The 23,480-nt window shown below is 34.9% G+C and overlaps 2 protein-coding genes across 2 annotated transcripts; both read right to left on the bottom strand.

Moving 5' to 3' along the window:
• Positions 1–5,293: 5,293 nt before the first annotated feature.
• On the bottom strand, positions 5,294–6,929 carry LOC127130419 (uncharacterized). The gene is made up of 5 exons (XM_051059431.1): positions 6,660–6,929; positions 6,447–6,516; positions 6,250–6,349; positions 5,743–6,080; positions 5,294–5,649 (listed from the first exon to the last, which is right to left on the bottom strand). The coding sequence occupies exons 1-5, from the start codon at positions 6,927–6,929 to the stop codon at positions 5,294–5,296; spliced, it is 1,134 nt and encodes a 377-aa protein (XP_050915388.1).
• Positions 6,930–20,878: 13,949 nt separating this feature from the next.
• LOC127126299 (putative pentatricopeptide repeat-containing protein At5g52630) lies at positions 20,879–22,968 on the bottom strand. Its single transcript, XM_051055198.1, has one exon. It carries the CDS (start codon positions 22,941–22,943, stop codon positions 21,063–21,065), a length of 1,881 nt encoding a protein of 626 aa, XP_050911155.1. The 5' UTR covers positions 22,944–22,968; the 3' UTR covers positions 20,879–21,062.
• Positions 22,969–23,480: the final 512 nt, after the last annotated feature.

Here is a 23,480-nt window from a genome sequence, read left to right as displayed (position 1 = left end):
TGTTGTATAGCCTTAAAGATCTGATTGGTTTTTATTTTAACTGAGTTGATATCCTCCCTTTATCGTAACTTACTCTTCTTTAACTAGATCCATTACTCTTCTTGTGTTTGAGCAAGTAGCGTATGCACGTCGAGGAATCATCTTGAATTATCTAGAGGCGATGGAAGATGAAAATGAGATTTTTGTGTGGATATGCATGCATGATGATGAAATATGAATCCATAAATTTTTTGATATGCAAATTGCAATGTCATGACATGTATGGATGCAATGAAAAGTCATGTGCAGGTAACAGTATGAGGTAACACTAGTAACAACAGGACATACTAATTAGGTAGGTCTCCTATATCGGGGTAGTTCTAAGTTTTTGTGTACCCATGAAACCCACTCACCAGGTTAGCTCTAAGAGTTTGGATAAAAGGGTTCCTAGAGTCACGAACCTTAATCGGAATTTTGCCATGTAGCGGGCGAACCATTTTATGACAACTTCATGAAAAATATCTACTCTAGGCGAGTTCTTTGAATTGATTATACAAGGTGTGCTCCTTGGGGATCAATACTACACAACCACCATAGATGGAACAGGTTTTAAAAGGTCCTTAGAGTCATTGATCTTAATTAAAGTTCTGACATGCAACATGCAAACCGTTTTATGACGAACTCGACAAAAAGATCTACGCCAAATGGGGTCTTCGTGTTATCCATACAAGGTGTGCTCCTTGGGGAATAACATTACACAACCACCTCCTAACTTATGTCTATTCTCTTTATTTTTTCAAAAGCTCGGGAAGAGAGCTTCACTAAAGTAACCAATTCCCAATACCCTCACATATATACACAAATATAAAAATATAATAAAGCAATAATAAAGGAAATATACGACCAAAGAAAAAGAAACAAACAAAGCTAACACACAAACAAAAAGCTAACCAAACTAGGGTGGACTCGCTTAGAGATTTATCCCTAGCAGAGTCGTTAGTTGTCGCAGTATAAACAAAACATAATCGCCACCGAACTAGGATGGACTCGAAATATAAACAAAACAGAATCGCCACCGAACTTTATTTATTCCCAAAGAGGGAAAGGGAAAATATCAATAAAACACATGAAAAATAAAAAGAAAAAGAAATGATCGTCGCAACCAAATCGGGTTCAGGAGTCGGTTATGCAATGGGAAAGTATTAGCGCCTCTCACATTCGTTGTACTCAACAGGACCTATTTAGTTAGTTTTGTGTAAGAGTGTTAGCATGATATTGTTTGTGATCTTCTATTTATCGAGTGAGAAAAGAGAAAAGAAGAACATTTTTATTAAATGGGTGTGCCTGACAAGATCTCTCAATCCCGCTCCTACGTATCTCCAGGTGCTATGGAGAACTTAAGGCTATGTAGTTATCCTTAGAAAGAACTGTTGGGTTGATTGCTTTTAAGGAGTGATGCTTAGATCGCATTTGAGCGGTTAAACCTTTACTTGATGCTCGTTTTTGGAGGTTGAAGTCTTTGTTTGTTTCACATCGAAATGGATGTAGCATACTCGTTTCTAAAAATGTTTTCAAAGTCACACAAGGGCGGAAAACAAGATTGATTGGTTGAATTGCTTTTATCATGAAGATTTGATCTTTGTGGAAGGTGAGTAGACATTTAAACAGAGGTGCACCTAGCGTGCGTTTAATCGGGGTATGTGTGGATGTGGTCCCATTATCCCTTTACTCCAAGTTATTTTGATGTGTTTTTGATTTTGAAAGACTAATAATCGTTTTGAATCTGACGAGCTCTGAATGCTCTACCATCGAGGGGTCTGAAGAGATATGCATCTCTTGATCCTTTGTCTTTCAACTTTTATTATGAAAAATGTTTTGCATCAACGACTTGACGTTGGATAAAGTGTTGCAAGTTGATTATAAAAAGAGTTTGATTTACTCAGGAAAGATGCTCAATTTTGCATTCAATTTGGGTTTAATTTGGGAAAAACACTCGATGTATGATAGAGTGCTTGTTTTTGTTTTGTTCTTTTCTGAAAAGGGTCGATTTTAATCTTTAAATTAATAATCAACTAACACAATAAAAATAAATGAAAGTGGTAAACTTATTACACATCACGGGAATGAGGTACAAATTTGTCGAATGAGAATACAAAATAATATTAATAATACAAGCTCAAAAGACAATTGTAAATAAAAAATCTTATTGAAAGAAGGCCAAAGAGAAAGCCAAGGGACAAAAAATAAAATCGAAAATTTGAACTAAAGAATTTATTTGTATATTAAGCAATCGTAAAGTGATTCATGTAGGAATCACTCTCATCTGAGGTCGGTCAACAAAATTTTATACGTTTAAGCAGTTTCTGAAGTTAAATTGAATTTTTAACTTCAAAAATACAATGCATCTGTGAAAAACTGATGAGATAAATAAATCGAATATTTTCTTTTCAACAACTTAAAAATAACCAATTTAATCAAATAAATAACAATAATAATAAACAAAAATAATGATAATAATATAACTATGATAAATAATAAAAAATAAAAAATAATAACAATAATAATAAACAAATAATAATAATAATAATAATAACTTAGCAAAAATAATAATAATTAATAACAATAATTAGGTATTAGTGAGAATTATAATAATAATAATAATAATAATAAATAATTATTAATAATAAAAATTAATAATTATAATAATAATGAATAATAACAAAAAATGATAATCAAATAGTAATAATAATAAAAATAATAACAATCAAGAAAAAGATAATAATAGTAATAAAAACAATAATAATAATCAAATAATAATAACCATGATTATAATCAAACAATAATTATTATTATTATTATAATAAAACAAGAAAGTAAAAAAATAAAACGAGAGAAGAAAAACAAAAGGGAGGTTTAGCCCTGGTATTGAGAGAGGAAAGAAATTGATTTCAAAATTTAAAAACACTTCTACTCATAACGAGACATGTGGCTAGGGAGAAATATAAAAAAAAAAAGTCACTTCTTCCTATTTTTTATGTGAATCACAGAAGAAAAATAGAGGAAGATCTCTCTCTCTCTCTCTCTCTCTCTCTCTCTCTCGCGCGCGCGCGCGCATGATCTCCCTTTGCAATAAGAAAAAAGCAAAGTTCAACCCAAACATAAATTAAACTTTCCTTTCTCAAGTCCTCTACCTCTCTCGTTTTTGTCCAAGGTACTAAAGACGACAATTTTGTGGATGACAGATTCGTGGTGGTGTGGAAGGAACAAGGGTGGATGGCGATTGTAGTTGTTTATTTGATTGATGGTGAAGTCCAACGTTGATGTGGAGGAGTTTGGTGGTGTTGTGAGCTTGGTGCGGTGGTTGTTGAGAAGTTTATAGTGGTTGCGACTGAGGGGGAAAACGAAGATTAAGAAAATGTGTTTCTTCTTCTGTTTGTTTCGTTCACCAGTGAGAGATAAAAATGGGGAGGTTATGACATGTGATGAATAATTGATGATGGTAATCATTGTTGAGATCGACCGACAAATGAGATGAAGGAAGAACGGAGTTTGTGAGGGATAATAGAGCGGTGCTCCGGTTGTGTGTGTGTGTGGGGGGGGGGGTGTTGTTTTTGTTGGTTGCGGGAGAAAGGCGCTAGTGGTGGTTGGTGTGTGAGTTAGGCGAAAGAATAAGGAGGGGGATTAAAGAAAAAGAGAAAAGTGAAAGGGAATAGGTTGAGAGTGTTGTTGTTTAAGGAAGAAGAAGAAATATGATGTTTGTAAGGTGATGAATTCGTTGTGGTTGGTGTAAGAGGAAAAGGAAGGAGGGTCAATGGCGACGTTGAAACGGGTGGCAGATGGAGGTAGTAGTGTTTTTATGTGGTTGAGTTTTTCATGTTCAGTGTTGCAGAGAGAGAGGATGAGTATTGTTGATATTTTTGCTGTGTTTTGTAAAAAGTGAAGAAGATGAAGGGTGGTGAAGTTGTAGATTCAGTGAGGGAGATAAAATAGAAGGTAAGTGAATGAAGGTGGTGATGTTCACGTGTGAAAAGGAAAAAAAATGAAAATATTTGAATTAAGAGTATCAGATATTTGAGGAAACAAAAAGTTTAATAATTAAAATTAAACCAATAAAATAAAATTGAATTAAAAAAACAATTAATCTTGATTAATTCTACTAATTAATGGCTAAAATAAATAAAAGTAATCGGATAAAAAAAACAAAAATTGGACACAAAAATGCCCCAAAGTTAAACTGAATGCGCCAAAATGATCAGTATGAAATGAACTTATCGGAAACATACAAGTTTCGATCAAACTTTGAAATTAAAAAATGATCGATTAAATGGCTCATATAGGCAAAAGTGCGATCGAAAAAGTAGTCAAAAATTAAAACAAGCATGCCAAATTAAACTACGTGAATCGTAGATTAAGAAAACTGACGTGTGCAAGCTTAACTTTGAAATTTTTTGCCCGCTAATTTGACATGCGTTTGAAAATTGATTCAACCGATCTGCCTGTAGATCCGAAAAATTATTTTGGTTGATATTTCATGTGTTTTGCAGAAAAAAATGCATGTTGTGATGAGTAGATAATGCAGATGTCTTATGAATGTATCAATTTACTGATCGAATAATTATGAATAGACGATCACATGCAAAGCAATCACTCTTGGACCATTTGCTTCTGATTCCCAATTACAATTAAAACCCTACAAAGATTCAGATGACGATAATACTCTTGATTCTCACCCTCTGAACCTCTGAAACACGGTGAAATGGAATTACCGATGCACTGAATGAATGGCATCAAAATCACATAAAATGCCATAACTCCTGACTTTTTATCTAAACCCCGATGAATGCTTTTAACTGATGAAATGCACGATAAAATGAACTGATTATGATATACTGATGCGAGTGAAACACTCAGGGTAAAATTTAGGTATGACACTTTACTCCTCTTATCATGATAACTCTTTTGGAGACTCTACAAAGCTTTCATCTTCTCTTGGATCATATTGATTTGCTCGACAGTCTGCTGAACAATATTAGGTCCAAGCACAACACTTTCACCAGAGTCATACCAACACAAATGTGTTATACACCTTCTACCATACAAAGCCTCGAACAATGTCATTCCAATACTAGAATAGAATATGTTGTTGTAAGTGAACTAAACCAACTATAAGTAGTTATCCCAGTTATCCCTGCTCTAAAACACAAGCTCTTAGAAAAGCCTTCAAAGAATGGATAGTCCTCTATGTCTGATCATCCGTCTGCGGATGATACGCAGAACTCAACTTCAGCTTAGTACACATGGCTTTTTGCGAACTCTACCAAAACCTTGATGTGAATCTCAGATCTCTATCCGAAACAATAATAATATTAGGAATATCATCCAAGCTAACAACCTTTTCAATATACAACTCAGCTAACTCGTACAAATGATAACTGATCTTAATCGGAATGAAATGAGCCAATTTAGTCAGTCTGTCAATGATAACCCAAATGGAGTCTCGTTCTTTTGTCGTCTTCGGCAAACTCATCACAAAATCCATGGAAATGATATCCCATTTACACTCATGAATGTTGAACGATTGCATCAGACCCAACAACTTCTGATGTTCAATCTTTGACTTTTGGCAAGTTAAACACACGTAAATAAACTCAACTACTCTTTTCTTCATTCCTGGCCAACAAAACATTTTCTTCATATCTTGATACATCTTAGTGGTACCAGGATGAATACTCAAACCACTTTTATGGCCTTCCTCAAGAATACTCTTCTTAAGTTCTGGTATATCTGGTACACAAACCATGTCTATTAATCCCATCGCATCATTCTCGTTGATCCTTAATTCACCTCTTTTTCCTTGATTGTTTAACATTAACCGGTCAATCAATCCTAAGTCGATTTTCCGACCTTCTTTGATTTCTTCAAGGATGCCACTAGTCAGCTTCAACATACCCAAATTCATATTGTTAGGAGTCTCCTCACACACCAAACTCATGTCTCTGAATTGCTCAATCAATTCCAACTCTCGAACCATCAACATCGACATATGCAAAAACTTCCTACTCGACGCATCCTCCACAACATCGACTTTACCCGAATGGTAACTAAAGTCAAACTCTTAATCCTTAAAAAAAATCAAGTCATTTCCTTTATCTCATATTCAACTTTTTCTGATCGAACAAGTATTTCAAACTCTTGTGGTCACTGAACACTTCAAATTTGGAACCAAACAGATAATGCCTCCAAATTTTTAACACAAACGCCACGGCTAACAATTCCAGATCATGCGTAGGATAATTCATCTCATGAATTTTCAACCGTCTAGAAGCATAAGCCACAACCTGAACATTCTGCATCAAAACACCACCTAGACCTAAAGTATCACAATACACAACCAAGAATTCACTCGGATTCGGCAAAATCAAAATTAGAGAAGACGTCAACTTCTTCTTGAGTTCTCCTATAATAACCATCCAAACTCAGAAAACTTCTAATCTTAATAGCAGACTTTGGAGTTTCCCACTGTAACACAACATTAACCTTCAATGGATCAACCACAATACCACTAGTAGAAATCACATGTCCAAGAAAACCACTTCACGCAACCATAACTCACACTTGGATGACTTAGCATACAACTTCCTTTCTTGCAAGGTGTGCAACACAACTGTCAGATGCTCTACATGCTCTTCATCTGACTTAGAATATATCAAAATATCATCGACGAACACAACCACAAACTGATCTAGATAAGGATGGAAAATCCTATTCACATACTCCATAAACACACATAGAACATTAGACACTCCAAACGGCATCACATGGTACTCATAGTGGCCATATCTCGTCCTGAACACAATCTTCATAATATCTTCTGACTTTACTCGAATTTGATGATAACTCAAACGCAAATCAATCTTACTGAATATGCAAGCACCGACCAATTGATCCATCAAATTACCAATTCTCAAAGAGTATACTTGTTCTTGATTGTAACTTTATTCAGTTAGCGATAATCAACCCACAACCTCATGCCACCATGTTTCTTCTTAACTAGCAGCATCGGTGCTCCCCACGATGAAACACTTGGTCCATTAAACTTTTCTCAAGTAGATCCTCTAATTGTTTCTTCATCTCACTCAGCTCTGAAGCAAACATCCTATAAGGAGCCATAGACAGAAGACTGTTACCAGGTACTAAGTCTATGGCAAACTCCACCTCACGCTCCGACGTCAAATCACTAATGTCATTTGGGAAACTTCAGGAAACTCACATACAACATGTAGATACATAATCATTCTCTGGCTTCCCCCCTCTCAAGGACGCGTATATTATGAACACTTGAGCATTCTCTCTCAAGGACATCCCTACCTGGCTTGCAATCATGAAACTCGACTCCGTACTCTCATCGGATTCAAGAAACTTCATTGTCTGAACAACACTTGCACTTATGTAATCACTGGCACGTTGAACCAACCTTTTGCACCTGAAACATCTTCGAGAAGCAGAAGCTTCTCTCCCACTTGTTTCAATCTCGATCCTTCTAGGAAACTGATGCGTGCTTGTCGCAAGTATACGAACGCGTCAGAGTAATATAAAAGATTGTCGAATCCACATAGACCAAGTGTCAATCTATCGTTATCTATTGTTATGGTGTTTATCTAAGGTAATCAAAATAGGGGTTTTTAGAGTGTGCAATGAAAAGTAAAGTATTAAATTAAATTCAATTAATAAAGACAGGCTCGAATGTAATTCACATAATCAATTAATAATCCAAGTACTTGCTAATAGAATTACTTATGGGCAGTGTTTCCTACTTTGAAAATAACCAATTTAACAGGATTTGTCGCTTTCGCGTATTCAGAACCGAGTTGTACTCCCTAATCAAACCCTCTTATTGTCACTTATAAAAAGGCGCGCATTGCGTTAGAGTAGTAAAGCTATTTTTAAGAAATATAGTATCTTGACTAAGTTGAAAAGTATTTTAACCTGGATTTCTTAACCAAAAGAGGTTCTCACGAACTAGACTCTAAACTTATAAACGCGTCCAAAAATAGTTTTAAAATCACTTTTCTTCTTAAGTTAAAAACTCCTAATGAACTAAACAAAGCGCTTTCGCTATATTTGAAATAGTTAAAAACAACTAAGTTTAAAAAGACGTTGGACGGCTTTCGATCTTACCCAACGAAAATTAAGTGCGGGAAAACTTAAGTTGAAAGTCAAAATAGCCCTTAAGTGTTTCTACGAACATTTGTACGGATTATCGGTTCAAATACGATCCTTACATTATAACCTTATAGGTTTAGTTAGACATGGTAAAGTAAAGGTGCATTTTAATTTAAATAAAAGTAGTGCGAGTGCGGGAAATAAATAAAAGTAGTGCGAGTGCGAAAAATAAATAAAGTAGTGCGAGTGCGAGAAATAAATAAAGTAGTGCGAGTGCGAGAAATAAATAAAAGTAGTGCGAGTGCGAGAAATAAATAAAGTAAAGATAGTGCGGGAAATAAATAAAGTAAAGATAGTGCGGGAAATAAATAAAGTAAAGACAGTGCGGGAAAATAAAGTAGATAAAGGTAGAGCAATAAAAACCTGCTCCAATCGGAGGGTTGAATAAAATGCGAAACGGAAATGAAAATGGCGGCAGGATTAACTTCCTTCCAAAGTGCTCCAAACTCGATTACAGACTCGATCACATACTTGATTACACAATTGTGGTAACACCCCAATGCGAAGCGATTACCACTTTTAAAATACTGAATATATGCCTAAGTGAAACTAAGTTTGCTCTAAATTTGGATGATTAAACAAATGAATTCGAGTCTATATTTATAGGCAAGGAAAATAATGGAAATGACAAGGATGCCCTTTAGTTTGAAATTGGGAGGAAAAAGTTTTCTTCTTGTGGTGCCCGCCACAACCCCATGGCGCCCGTCATAAGGGCAAATTGTGGCGCCCAAGTGGAGGTAGTGGAAGACGTGGCAGTTGAGGGAAGTTGAGTTGTGACACGTCATGGCTGGACCCATGGCGCCAGCCACAGTGGGAGCCACAAGTGCAAAATGCTGAATTTTAGTCTTTTTAGCTCATTTTCACTCATTTTCTCGATCGGGGCTCTGATTAGACTGAAAACCTGAAAACGAAGAGAAACATAGTAATAACATAACAAAATAACAATAAAACCACTAAAATGCATGCGAAATCGGAGTCGAAAATACGGTGAATTTCAGTATCATTAGAAACGGTTAGAAAAACAAACGAGTACCGACAGTGTTTAACACACATGTTGCAAACTAGGGAACCTACAAAATTACACAACCTGGTTGGATTGACCAACCAGGCTCTGATAACACTAATATAACACCCTAAACCCCAAAACTTGTATAAAAAGATTTATTCGAGTATTTAAGGTGTCATCAACGACCACCATCAAAACTCATCAAAAACACGTGACAACATGCATCAGAAAAACAATTTCATAACAACTTCATAATAGAAGTATTAAACTTTTAAAACACCAAATTCAACATTAACTCAAAACATAACAAACACCTCGTTTTCGATATTACAAGATCATAACACTAAAACCACTCAATTTCAATAAAGAAATAAATAAAACGAAGAATAGCTCCAATAAGCCATCTTCCACACACAACAATAACTTTACCCCTGAGTATCTGCAAGATGTCCATGATGGACAATATTAAGCAAAATGGATGAGAAATAAACTTCGATATAAATGGTGTAAAGAATGCAAAGGTAGAGAAACATACACATATCATACATTCAATACACAACCAACATCACCAATATCTCACACACATTCAAACAAAATGCAAATATATGTAATGTGAATCACGACACAACGTGACACTATGCGTGTGGTACCAACTCAACATTTGGTTCTCTCTGGAACCAAGACCCCCTTCTGAACCCAAGAGCCTTCTCCCTCCTTCTGAGCTCCAAGCCCCTTTTTTGAGGTTGGGACAAGCCACTAATATCCCATTCTGAACTAGCGAACATATATTTTTCAACAATACGACACAATGATACATGTCTATACAAATCAATGCAACAATAATAATAATGCTTATGTCCCCCTTTCTAACAATAAACAACATGCAATGACACACAATAGTAATTCCCCCTTCTGAATTACTATCCACTAATAATAACAATGTACACCAATAATAAATAATTAATCGCCCTATAATCATGTATTTCATAACAATGTTAATCATATTCTCATCATTTAACAATACAAATCAGTATCGTACGCATGTCATACCATTACTACATATAAACGACAATAGGTAAGTAAGACAATTACCAATCAACAACAATAATGCCACCATAATTAATTAAATTCATAATAATTAATTAATTAACAACATCAACATGGCCAAACAGTAGTCATACATCACCCAAACAACAAAAGCAACTCGAAAAATCAAACCGACAGCTCAGACCAAGCAACGGGGACAAGAACGCCCTTTCTGACAGCATGACAGGTGACCCATCACCTGCTTAAAACTCCCAGACCTTCGTTATAGTGACGACTGGCCTAAAAACCAAGTCTGGAGACCATGACGGTCTCCCCGTCATAGCGCTGACGTCCGTCAACGTCTCAAGGTGCATGACGGGTAACCCGTCATCTAGGTGACGCCCATCACCTTGCACCATAGGGCAAAAATGCGATTTTCTGTGGAATTTCAGTTTAAACTCTAATTTTTTGCTTCCTAATCGCCCCTAACACGTCCAAATTAGTATCCTACATATAAGAACATCATAATAACACGGTAAACCACAAAACTACACAATTGATTCCTTAAGTTCATGAATTTTATAATTATGTTCAAAGCTTCAAAATTCCAACAATGTCATAAAACATATACATACAAACATGAATTCAACCACGAAAATCAGATAAACACACCTCCAATCATTAATTTTCAGAACCACATATAACAACAACTATTCATAAGCAATTCACATAATTCCTAAAGAGATTAAGGATCTCTCTTCTATACCCTTTCATGCAATACACCTATATAGAAGTCTTTTCTCCCCCATTACCTAAGATTCTTAGCTAAATTCTAAATTGGTGATAGTTTGTTCTTCCCATTTCAAGACGGGGCGTCCTTTTCTCCCAAAACTTCTATTTCACATGCTTACAACGGCCAGGTCTTTAATCTCTTTTTTCTCAAAAACTTAATTTCATATTTAAGTCATTATACTAAAACTGAATTCTTTTTAAAATGTTCACCACTTACCTTATTTCCTCTTAACTCCTATTTTTCATCCAAAAACCTATTTTCTTATTTATTTTTAAAAATAATTATGAATTCTAATTATTTCTAATTATATAATTATTTTAATCCTCCTAATCCTTCTACCACCCCACCAATATTCTCACTACATCATACCACATACACATACAACTCAATATATTTAATTAAAAATGCACAACATATTAATTATTTAAATAAAAATGCAAATAATGTGATTAAATAAAAATTCATAACACAAATTTAATTACATAAATTTCAATTCCCTACAACCTACACTTCGGTATTGCAAAATGTTAAAGAATACAAAGCTTTCACATTTTGCAAATATCAAAATATCCATGTTTCCGGATATTTAACAATAAGAAAATATGAAGAAAAATGTTAACGCATATCTGGATGCGGTGACAAAATATGTAGAATGCAAATTATATTTTACATATTTTAGACGTTCAAAAAATCTGTAATATATTTTAAACTTTTTTTAAAATTATTTTTATATACTTAAATCAATATTATTAATATTATATTTATTTAAATTGAATGAAGTGTGTATGAAGTTGATCCTCAAATGCCTGGAGTTGATCCTTAGATGTCCAAAGTCAATGTTCAAATGGCCGATTAAGGGTTAAAAGAAGTTGTAGGTCAGAGAGTAGCTCATCTGACATAACAAATTGAGTTAATTGTTAAAAGGAGTTGGAAATTTGAAGTTCTAATCCTAACCAGAGTTAAATATATACTAACAATTAACTATTATTAATGATCAGTTTTCTACATAATTTAGTTATATATTTTCCAGACTGCTTAAAGAGACATTTTTAAGATTAATTTATATATTATAATTAGTTAATTGATTGTTAAGGCTCAAAATGAAAGGTTTTAATATAGAGTTATTATCAATCATTAAAAGATTATTATAATTGATTATAGATTTGATTATGTATTATCTAATCGATTAGACAAAGATCTAATCGATTAGACAGTTACAAAAGTCTCATGAAATTTTTCTCATCTGAAATAACTTGATTCAAACACCCATTTATAATCTTGTCAATCATTTGAAATATCTAATGATTAAAATGACTAGATAATAGAGACAATGATGGGTTGGAATGTGCAAAAAAATGATGGACCATGTAGTGTAAATGATGTCGGTGCAAGAAATATGTGGAGGTTGTTGATCAAATGATTTAAACACATTAGAGGGAGGGGTGAATAGTAATATTTAAAATTTCTAAAAATTGATTTATAAAAGACTCTTTGATTAAAAATGATTTGAGATAAAAAAAAAACAAAGATAAATCAAATGAATGAAATAAAAGAGAGGAGATAGTGAAATAGGTTGCAGAAAAGATAAATAACATAAATAAAAGAGATAAGGGATACAAATATCACAATAAAGAATTATCCTAATTCGATCAAACCACTTGACCTGCTCTAGTCCCCAAGAATTTTCCTTTGAGATTTCTACTAAAATCCAACTTGAATTTTTCACGGGATCAACCCAAACAACCTTTCAAAACAACCAAAGTTTTTGCACGAGTTCAGCTCAATAATCTTCACTAGATTTTTTACATCGATTCAACTCAATAACCTTAACCAAATCATTTATACATGATTAACTCAATGACCTACACCCAAGCTTTTTACAAACTTAACTTACAACCATCAAATCTATTACCAAGAGATAACAAGAGAACTACACCCTGAAATGAACATTTTTAGCACAACACCAATACAACATAACTCTTAAATAGAACTTTTCATTATCTTAAAACTAAGACAACTCTAATAAAAAAGAACTTTATAAAAGAATGAAGAATAATAGAAAGTTTATATTTAGAAAACTAGTGTATTTTAAAATAAGGAGAAACCTTCTTTATATAAAAAAAGATTTGGTTAATAAAGGAAACAATCTATAGGTCTTTTTAATGAGTTAATTATTTAAAAACATGTGTTAATCAATTAACCAAGTTAAACTAGGAAAGTTTTATTTTCTACATGACCTAATCAATCATCAACCTTTTTATTGATTAAGAGGCGTTTAATCGATTAACCAAGTTAAACTAGGAAACTTCAATTTAATCGATTAGAAGAACAACTTAATCGATTAACCAATTTATTTTTACCTTCCTAATTGATTAAACAAGCTTCTAACCAATTAAGTAATTTCCCTAATTGGTTATAATAAGTTTAATAAAAATGGAAGAGGTTTGAAAACAACTTTTTTGTATATGCATTGGATTAGTACCTAAAGAGTTACTCTTGTTCCTTTTACAATAAATTTATAAAAACTAGGTAAAACCCTAAATATAGAACCATGCGAGATTTCATACTTTCACAACTTTAAGACTTCAAACTTTCACATGTGCAACTTCAAGGCACTTTGCTTGATTTAACATTGCCTAGCACATTCATTCATAATTTGACCAATGAGACTTATGATATTTATTTCTTGTTCAAATGTCATCATCTGGAACCTTTAAAAGAGTTGTAATGATTAAAACTATATGATAGTTGTAATCAATACCATCATTTGACAAATGTCATCATCACCACTGTTGTTACAAGTGATTGAAATAATTTTATAGAAAACATATAATGCAGGATGCCATGTCATTGTGTTGAGACATCATGTATCTATAAGCTCAAAAACAAGAGGCAAAGATGTAGAGCAAGATGTCCCACACATTGAGGAACATCATGCCTCAAAATCCAGCCAGCGCATAAGAGAATCTCGCATTTTATTTGTTTCCTTTATTGTCTGATTGTTTATACACTTTTTGGAATTAGGAAAGATTTTCAAAAAAATCAAGTATCAAGACCAAATCAGATTAATTTATGAAAGATTGCAAATCAAATTAAATTGGATTATTTAGTTGCAATCAATAATCTGATTTGGTCTTTATACTTGAGACAATAACCCAAGATTTAATTGTTCAGACGCATATTTTGTTCAAAATTCGATGGACCATGCAATTGGGTTCTTTTCTATTTAAGGAGAAGCTCTTCATGTAGAAGACTCAGACCTTGAGACAACAAGAAAGGCGTGTTTGGTATTATAAGTCTTTATGTTTTCTTTGACTGAGTAGTGAGAACTATATTCGCTAGAATAATTCCTTTGTAAAGGAATAAAGTTTGTTTTGAGTTGTATTCAGTTTCATCATTCATTCAACATTGTAAAAATCCAAACACTTGAGAAAGTGATTAAGATAAAGTGAAAAGGGTCTAATATTTAGGGGGGGGGGGGGGTCCTAAATAGAAATTCACGAGTAGTATTAAGAAAATAAATATTGAACTATGATGATTCAACTAGGACCAATTTGTACTTTTGCTATTAAGAGTATATTTCCTTTCTTGGGTTAACGCCCTACATATGTAGATGTATTTACACCGAACTGGGTTACCAATTACTTGTGTCCATTTACCTTGTTCTCTATTTATCTATTAATGTATTAATCTTGTCATACCAATTGTTCAGCATATTATGTGTGACATCTTTTCGGGAGAAGAACATAATTTCAACCACTATTTGACAATTGTAATCAACATCACCATTTGGTAATTGTCATCAACACCATCATTTGACAATTTTATGACGATATTACATGTACAACATATATAACTATGAGAGGGGGGGGGGTAATATGTTGTTAGAACCATTCTAAACAATCTTCAAAATATTACCTAAGATACATCATTGGTGTGGGACATATGATTCCATACACAAAAGGGGGCGAATGAATTGTGAAGGTTTGAAAAGTGTTGATTTAAATCAAAATCATTTGAGAAATTAGAGTTTAAAATCATTTTATAAAATAGTTGAAAATATGCAGCGACAATTCAAAGTAAAGAAAAAATAACTGAAAAGTAAAAAAGATACGGGAAGAGAAATAACACTGGAGAATTATGTAGGTTTGGCTAAGAAGACCTAATCATGTCCCCGAGAATTATTCTGGAGAGTATCCAATATGCTTGATAGCTTTTATAAAGTTATGCACATAAACTCCTTTATACAAGGAAATAAAGTTTCAGGCTATCTTTTAACAAAACAGCGAACAAGACTTGAAACGGTTAGTCTCCAAACCAAATAGGGATTTTTCACATGATGATCTTGAACTAAGGTGGAGTTTTGAGTTGGCTATCTACCGAACTAAACCGTGTTTTTACATAATCTGACCACGAACTGAGATGAAGTTTTGAGTTGGTTCTCCTTTGAGCCGAATTGAGATTTTTACCTAGGTGATATTGAACCTACTAGTTTTTACACTATGATGAACTCAGAAACCAAGTGAGATTTAAAATCGGGTTGATCTCGAACCCATAGAGCTTTTAACATGGCTAACTTCAAGAACTGTTGTAGATATTTTCACTGACGAATCTTCATGAACCAAAATAGAGCTTTTTTCTAATGACGAAGCTCAAGAACCAAACATAAACTTCCTAAGATAATCCCTTAATACTAACACGAACTTTTTAATGGTTTAACTCATAACCAAAATATCAACTTCATATGGAAGAATTATTTATATAAGAGAAAATTCCCTATTGGAAAATTTACAATTTTTCCCTCATCCAAAACAATATTCCTCACTAGACTCAAGAATACTCTCAATGCATTGTGGATAAAATATGTGAAAAAATAATGAGATATTTAGAGGGGTGATGAGTGAAATGAAAAGTGAGGTTTTTCAAATTTTCTAGATATATGAAAAAATGATAAAGAAGCTATTCATCTATAGGTCATGATGTTGTATAAGTTTAGAAATATTGTGTGGGCCTTTTAACTCACCTAATCGATTAGCCTAATCGATTATGCACCTTAAATAATCGATTGTTAAGACCCGAAATGAAAGGTTTTGAAATAGAGGTGATAAAATCCTTGGAATTTCTAACATTGTCTATCACTAGAATTTTTACACCTTATGTAACTCGTGCTTACAACGAGTGAGAAACTACAATTTTTATAACTACCAAGACCCTAAAGATCCCAAAACACGACCCAACATCAAACTGATCCCAAAGTCGACCCAATTTGGCCTGATACCTACGAACTGCCCTCGACCGGTCATTGTCTGAACGCCACCGTCATACCGCTGGACCTTTAGCACCAATTCTCCAGAACTCCATAGTCAGATCGTCATTTCTCCGTCGCACTTCCACAGTCGTCTTCTCGCCTAAAAAAGGAAAGTACTTAAACATCTCTCTCTCTCTCTCCCCTCTCTCTCATCACACACACACACACAAACTTAAGGTTTTAAGCCAATAATGATGTCAATTTAACCATTAACCACCTTGATGCTCTCTCCAAAGCTTGAATCATTTTTCAACAAATTTTATCAAGTCTAAGAAATGCTTGAACCTTTATCTTTAAAAGGATTTTATGAACATATCTCCTTGATTCTCTTAAGAGGGCGCCTTCTGAATTAAAATCTCCTTTGACTCGATCAAGTCCCTTATAAAGTGCAAACGAATGTCAATGTATTTTGTCCTCTTATGATGAAAATTGATGATTGACCAAGTGAATGACACTTTGAGTGTCACAATTTATCTTTACACATTCTTGAGTTATCCCTAAATTCCTAATTATGTCTCTCAGCCATATAACTTCCTTGACCATTTCAACAACATGACCGCTGATTGTTGATTTTTCTAACAACTTATAGCTCTCCCGAACAACATAAACAGAAAATCTAATATACGTTTTCTAATATTCACATTACCTACATTGCCTGAAATTTAGAAAACCCTCCAAAATATGTCCTCTTGTTTTGACTGTGTACTTTAAACCATTCTTTAAAACAATATTCACATATGTCATCATCCACATCAAAGCTTCCCAATAAACTTGACCAAAATCAACATCAACCAACACATTTGTTTCAATTCAATACATATGAATGGGTCAATTCAATTCTATACCTATTTGATTTGTGTCAATTCAATACAGATTTGTTTTCTCTTATTTTATCTAATCAATCTCTATTAACTCAATATCTTAAGTGTGAAAATAAAAATAAAAATGGCCATCGCCCTATTTTTACGAGACAATATTTGCCTTTGTTGGAGTTTTTTCACATTTGTTTTATTAAGTAGTAGTCTATGGACCATGGTGGACTACTTATGAAAGTTATCCATGTTAGAATTTGCTATTTTTATTTTTATTTTAAATAGTGTTTCTGAAAGTCGTTTCTTTCATCGATCAACAATATAAATTAAAAGGAATTTTTTAATGCATCCTTATTAGAGCGCCATGTGAAAATACAAAAGTATTTTTTTATGTTCCGGTGATGCATCTACGGGTGCACCTTGAGTAAATAGAACTTTGACTTAACATTAAAAAACTCTGGAGATGCATCTTCAAAATTATTTCAGAAATGCATCTCCGTACAATATCGACTTTATACGCGCCAAAACCCTCATTCTTCCTCATTTCTAAAAAAACACAACCTTTTCAAACTCTCCCAAAGGTTCTTCCATCAACAAAGTTCGAAATCAATCAAGCAAGTTCAAAGGTTCTTCCATCAACATCAAGTACATCAGAGACATCATATAATATTGAAGTAAAACTCTGATTTTGTAAGTTTTTGATGTTTTAAAAAGTTTTATGAGTTTTTGTATAAATGAGTAGAAGTTGATGATTTAGGTAAGAAATGAGTAGAAATTGCATGAATGATAGTTTATACATACTCTATAACATATTTGATGGTTAAAAATAAATATCAACCCATTATTTTTAGAGTTTGGTGGTTTGTATTACCGTCATTAACGGACCTGAAAAGTTGTAGAAAAGGTGCATCTCCGGAATTTTTCAACGTTTGGATTCCCATGAACCAGAGATGCATCTTGGTAATTTATCAGCCTTTTTTTTTGCTTTTCTTGCTTGTAGGTTTGTTTGTACTAATTGTCTGGTTTACTTACAGAAATTATGACTGATAGAGACGACAAACTGGGGCACGGGAGGACTGCACATCATGTCTCAGTCCTGAGAGAGAAAAGTCAGGTTTTAGAGGCTCCTATTCACTCTAGCCCATGCATCGACTTCAGTGGATCATTCTTCTCCATCTTCTTCTTCCCGTAGGATACATGTGTCACCTACTAACGCTTCACTGGCCACATCCTCCCGCGAGCGACATATTTCACTTATTCAGGCGCCAGATGTATCCGAGTCACCAGTGGTATCTGAGGCACCAATGTCACTCCAGGTACCAGAGGGATCTCATGCTGATGAGTCACTGCCACATCCGGTTGATGAGGCTGATGAGGATACTGAGCTTGTGCGACCTCGGGCATTTAGAGGAGGCCTTGTAAAGTTTTTATTGTTGCCTATGTACCTAGACCATACTGCTAGACATATCTGGGACGGAGAGGTAAAATTAGTTGGATTCATTCCTTTTAAATTACGTTTATTATTATATTACAAGTTTCTGACATTGATTTATTTTTTTACAGGACCGTGATCCGCTAAAGTTTATTAACCATGAGCGAAAGATTACTGACTTGCCTCAGCCTAATGAGGAGTGGTTTCAGGATGCTTTGTCCCTATCTGGGATGAAGGACTTGTGCATGACCGATTATAGTACGGTTAACCACTGGATGCTTAATGCATTCATGAAGAGATGGAACACTGAGACCTCGTCAATTCATCTCCTGCTTGGTGAGATGTTTATCACACTCGAGGATGTGTTATGTTTGTTGCACCTTCCGATCAAGGGGAAACTTTTAGATCATGTGAATGTTAGCAAAGACGAGACACTCGAGATGATGGTATACTATCTAGGAGTTGACCCAAAGGATGCCATGAGGGAGTTTAAAAAACCAGACGGGCTCATGCTAGGTTTGAATTCTTGAAAAATGTATATACATATGAGATCCTTAGAGTTGACGAGGCTATAAGCGATGACGAGCAGGTGGGAATCCATGAGTGTATGCTATGAGAGCATACTTGCTATATTTGGTTGTCACTGCGACTTTTATGGACAAAAGTGTCACTTATACAAATGTGTCTACCTACGTTACTTTGAGGACTTTGAGCGGATCCATGAGTACAATTGGGGGACCACTTATTTGGTCTACTTGTACCCAAAGTTATTAGAGGGATATAGGTGGAAGACGGAGCAGTTCACAAGAAATATTACACTACTGACAATATTATTTATTGATCTTTTAATGTTTATGTGTCATTTTCATTACATTTTTGCAACACCCTTGCTGATGATTCGTGTGTCCCAACACTTTTCAGGCTTGGATCCTTCAAGACTTCCCGTGCATCTCTGACTGGTCGTATGTACTGACTTACACTAAAGACATGTCACATGCTTTTGCATTTTCCCCGCTCAATGGGAATCAGGCGATAAAGTCGTTTATAGTGTATCTTGACATGTTGGTTGCCGAGGATATGCACTTCAACAACTATGTTGATCACCGTAAGACGTGATCCTTTGACGATATAATGTTATACTCTGGATGGTTGGCTTGCAGCTCAGTCTCACATTTCCCCATCTGCTTGAGCGTGTCATGTTGCAGTTCGGTTACACTCATACTTTTCCCAAACACCCTGATGTGTCTGCTCCTCATACTTTGACACGTAGAGAGATGGATGTCATGTTTGATGATTATTTTAGTCACCTGGTACCGGAGGAGGCACATAGTACCATAGTTGAGAGCGACTGAAGCTATGCCGACGAGTACATCAGGTGGTTCTTCAGGGTGTCACACTCGTATATGGCGCAGGCTACTCTAGGAGATCCATCGAGGCGAGCTCATCAAGAGATACTAGAGGAGGAGCATACACAGTTAGGTCATGCTCGTGATGTTTTGCCTATACTTCGTCGCATAGTGGAGATTGTACAGACAAGCATTGACAGAGGTATCTTCCATGATGGGTCTGAGGTGAGGCAGGTCATAGATGTCATTATGACGAAGGCACAATAGACATTGATGTACCAGAGACAGCGTCTGAGGGCGGGGAGTAGAGGAGTTCGTTGAGCTGTAGTCCGACATATGCAATAGTATATAGTATTTGTATTTTGGATTTATTATCGATTGTATTTTATTTTGACTTATTTCTACTTTATTGGGTATTTCGACTTCATTTATATATGTCATTCTTTGACCATCTAGATATATATGTCATTTTTTGCATATCGATTGTATGGTTAAATGATCATCACATAACAAAGTCCTTAACATTTATAAATCGTTATTTTCATCATACTAACCATAAAACTAACACAACCTGCAGTGTTCTATTAGGTTAACGTTTTGAGTGAGATGCATGGTGTGTATATTATAAAATATTTTGGAGATGCATCTCCGGATTAGTTAACGTTTTGACTTAAGATAAGGTGCATCTGGAGACGCATCTCCAAAATCTGAGGACATTTTGGATTTTCCATAGGGTATTTTTCCACCCATAGAGTGAGATAAAAAATTCACAGACAAACTTGATTTTATAACTTATATCATATCCAAACTCTGTCCTTATAAAATTCCACCGGTCTGATTTTGTTTTTTCGCATAAGGATTCAAGTGAAATGCAACTTGTAGTAAATATCAATGAATCAATAGCTTTTGGAACTCTTCAATTCACATAAGGCTTTTCTTTGTACTCCAGAATGTATTAGCAGCAATGCATTTAAGAAAATTTTCAAATTTTCCACGATATTGCACGTGGTGAGAAAGAAAAAACAAGATAGTTTTATAAATGATGCAGTGTGTTATATCTGAAACTGATGCTATTTTTGTTCCAGGTAAACAATGTTCTCTATCTCAGTTGTTCTAATGTCCCTAATGTATGAATGACTACCAATAATCTCCACAAGTACATTTTCCATCCTCAAATCGATGAAACCGATTATTGTCCCTCACAATGATGACTCTTCCAGTACATTTACTAATAAACTTGATAGCAGTGTGACAATCACCGCAAACTCTCAAATTCTTCATCACTCTAATTGGTTGTCCCTTAGGGAAAGTAACAAGTCCAAATGCAATAGCTAATCTCTCACTATGATACCTAATAGTTCTATTCTTCTCCTCACCACCCACTTCTTTCAACACAAAAGAAGTATCAGCAACATAACCAGCTTTATCCATTTCTTCTCCCAACTCTTCTAACTTCTCATAAATCTCCAATGTCTTCGCATGAGACCGATCCCCAGCAGCAAATGTGTGAACTCTATTCCCTTCTTCCACCCAACTCAACCCAGTTTCCTTCTTTATTCCACAGTCTCTCATCGTCTTCCTCGCTTTCGCCGCTTCCTCCCATCTCCCAGCAGCAGCATAAGCATTCGAAAGCATGACATGAAGTCCAGAACTCACAGAAGCCATCTCAGAAACTCTATCCGCAACATAAGATGCCAATTCAGGATTCCCATGTATTCTACATCCAGTTAACAAAGCTCCCCAAACAGATTCAGTTGGTTCCATAGGCATTTCCTCAATCATCTTAACTGCATCGTCTAACTTCCCCGCACGGCCAAGCAAATCAACCATGGTTGAATAATGTTGTGTCCCGGGTTCAATACCATAATCCTTCATCAACTCAAAGTAATACTTACCCTTCTCTACCAACCCTGCATGGCTGCATGCATAAAGCACACACAAAAAGGTAATAAAATTAGCCTTCACCCCACCAACACTCCTCATCTTTTCAAACAACTCAAACGTTTTATTTGTGTGTGCATGCTGAGCACAAGCAATCAACATAGCATTCCACATACCAAGGTTCCTTACAGTAACCTCCTCAAAAACATCATAAGCTTCTTCAACAACCCCACATTTAGAATACAAAGAAATCAAAGAACTCGCCACAAAGCAAGACGAATCAAAACTCGTCTTGAAACTCAATCCATGTATTAGCTTACCCATTTGAAGCAAAGTAGAACCACCACAAACCCGTAAAACACTCGACAACGTAAAATCATTAACACCATCGTCTTCTTCAACAAGAAACCGTTTAAAAAGCCTCAAAGCTTCATCATCCTCACCCAATTGAACATACCCATAAATCAACCCACTCCAAGAAACAACATTTCTATTCGGCATTTCATCAAACACGTTACGTGCAAAACCAATATCTCCACATTTAGCATACATATCAATAATAGAACTCCCCACAAAAAGATCAACATGATAAGCAGTTTTAAAAGCAAAACAATGGAGGGCTTGAGCAACCGGCAACGACGACAAAATCGCACACGATTTGGTTGCGCTAGGGAAAATATGGTCGTCCGGAGTTAAACCATGACGGAGCATGCGGCGGAAGAATTCGAGAGAAACTAAAGGGAGATCGTTTTGAGCAAATGAAGAGATTATTGAACTCCATGTGGTGGCGGATTTGTGAGGGGAATCGTTGAAGATTTGAAGAGAGGAATAAGGAAGATGGGTTTTGGAGTAGAAATTGATGAGATGATGAGAGAGAAGAGGAATTGTTTGTAAACCTAATTTGATAATATGAGCATGAAGTTGAAGACCTTTGGGGAGTGAGCGAGAGTAGGTTAGAGACAGAAGAGTGTTACATATGTTTCTATACAAAGGTTGTTGTTGATTCAAGTTGAAGGGAAGTTGAAGTTGAAGTTGAAGTTGAGAATCTACCATTAGTTTGTTAGTTCCGAAAACAACGTTTTTAGATTTGAAATTCAATGCAACCGTTTTCATTGGTGTATACTGGACCCGGCCCATAAAAAAAAACTAATTCTATAAAAGGTTAAATACTAGTCTTTGTGTTTGTTCATTATTGTTTGCAGAAGAAGCAATGAAGAGGTGTAAAAATCCCAACACTGAGTTACCTAATTGTGTATTATCGAGGATCTTTTCCAAGTTAACTTGGAAGTTTTTGGTGAAAACTAGCGTATTATCCCGACATTGGCGTCATGAATTGGGATTAATGATGAAGGATATTAAGGATCTCAATTTTGATGCATATAACATGTTTGGTTATAATCCGCTTCAGAAGTTACCACAGCACCTTCAACTAAGGGTTGTTCAATCTCAATTTGCCACAGGATTGGATCAGTTAATGTTACACTATCAAGGTTCTATGATTAATCCCGTTCGAATAAAATTTCCGTTGCGTGATAAACATTGTAATGTCATTGATAGATTGATTTCTCAAGGAGTTGTTAATGGTGTGTGATAAACATTGTAATGTCATTGATAGATTGATTTCTCAAGGAGTTGTTAATGGTGTCAAACGTATTGAACTGTTATTTTCACATG

The sequence above is a fragment of the Lathyrus oleraceus genome, chromosome 3, assembly GCF_024323335.1.
Source record: "Lathyrus oleraceus cultivar Zhongwan6 chromosome 3, CAAS_Psat_ZW6_1.0, whole genome shotgun sequence".
Taxonomy (NCBI): Eukaryota; Viridiplantae; Streptophyta; class Magnoliopsida; order Fabales; family Fabaceae; genus Lathyrus; species Lathyrus oleraceus.
This window is presented reverse-complemented; position numbering and strand designations above follow the sequence as displayed.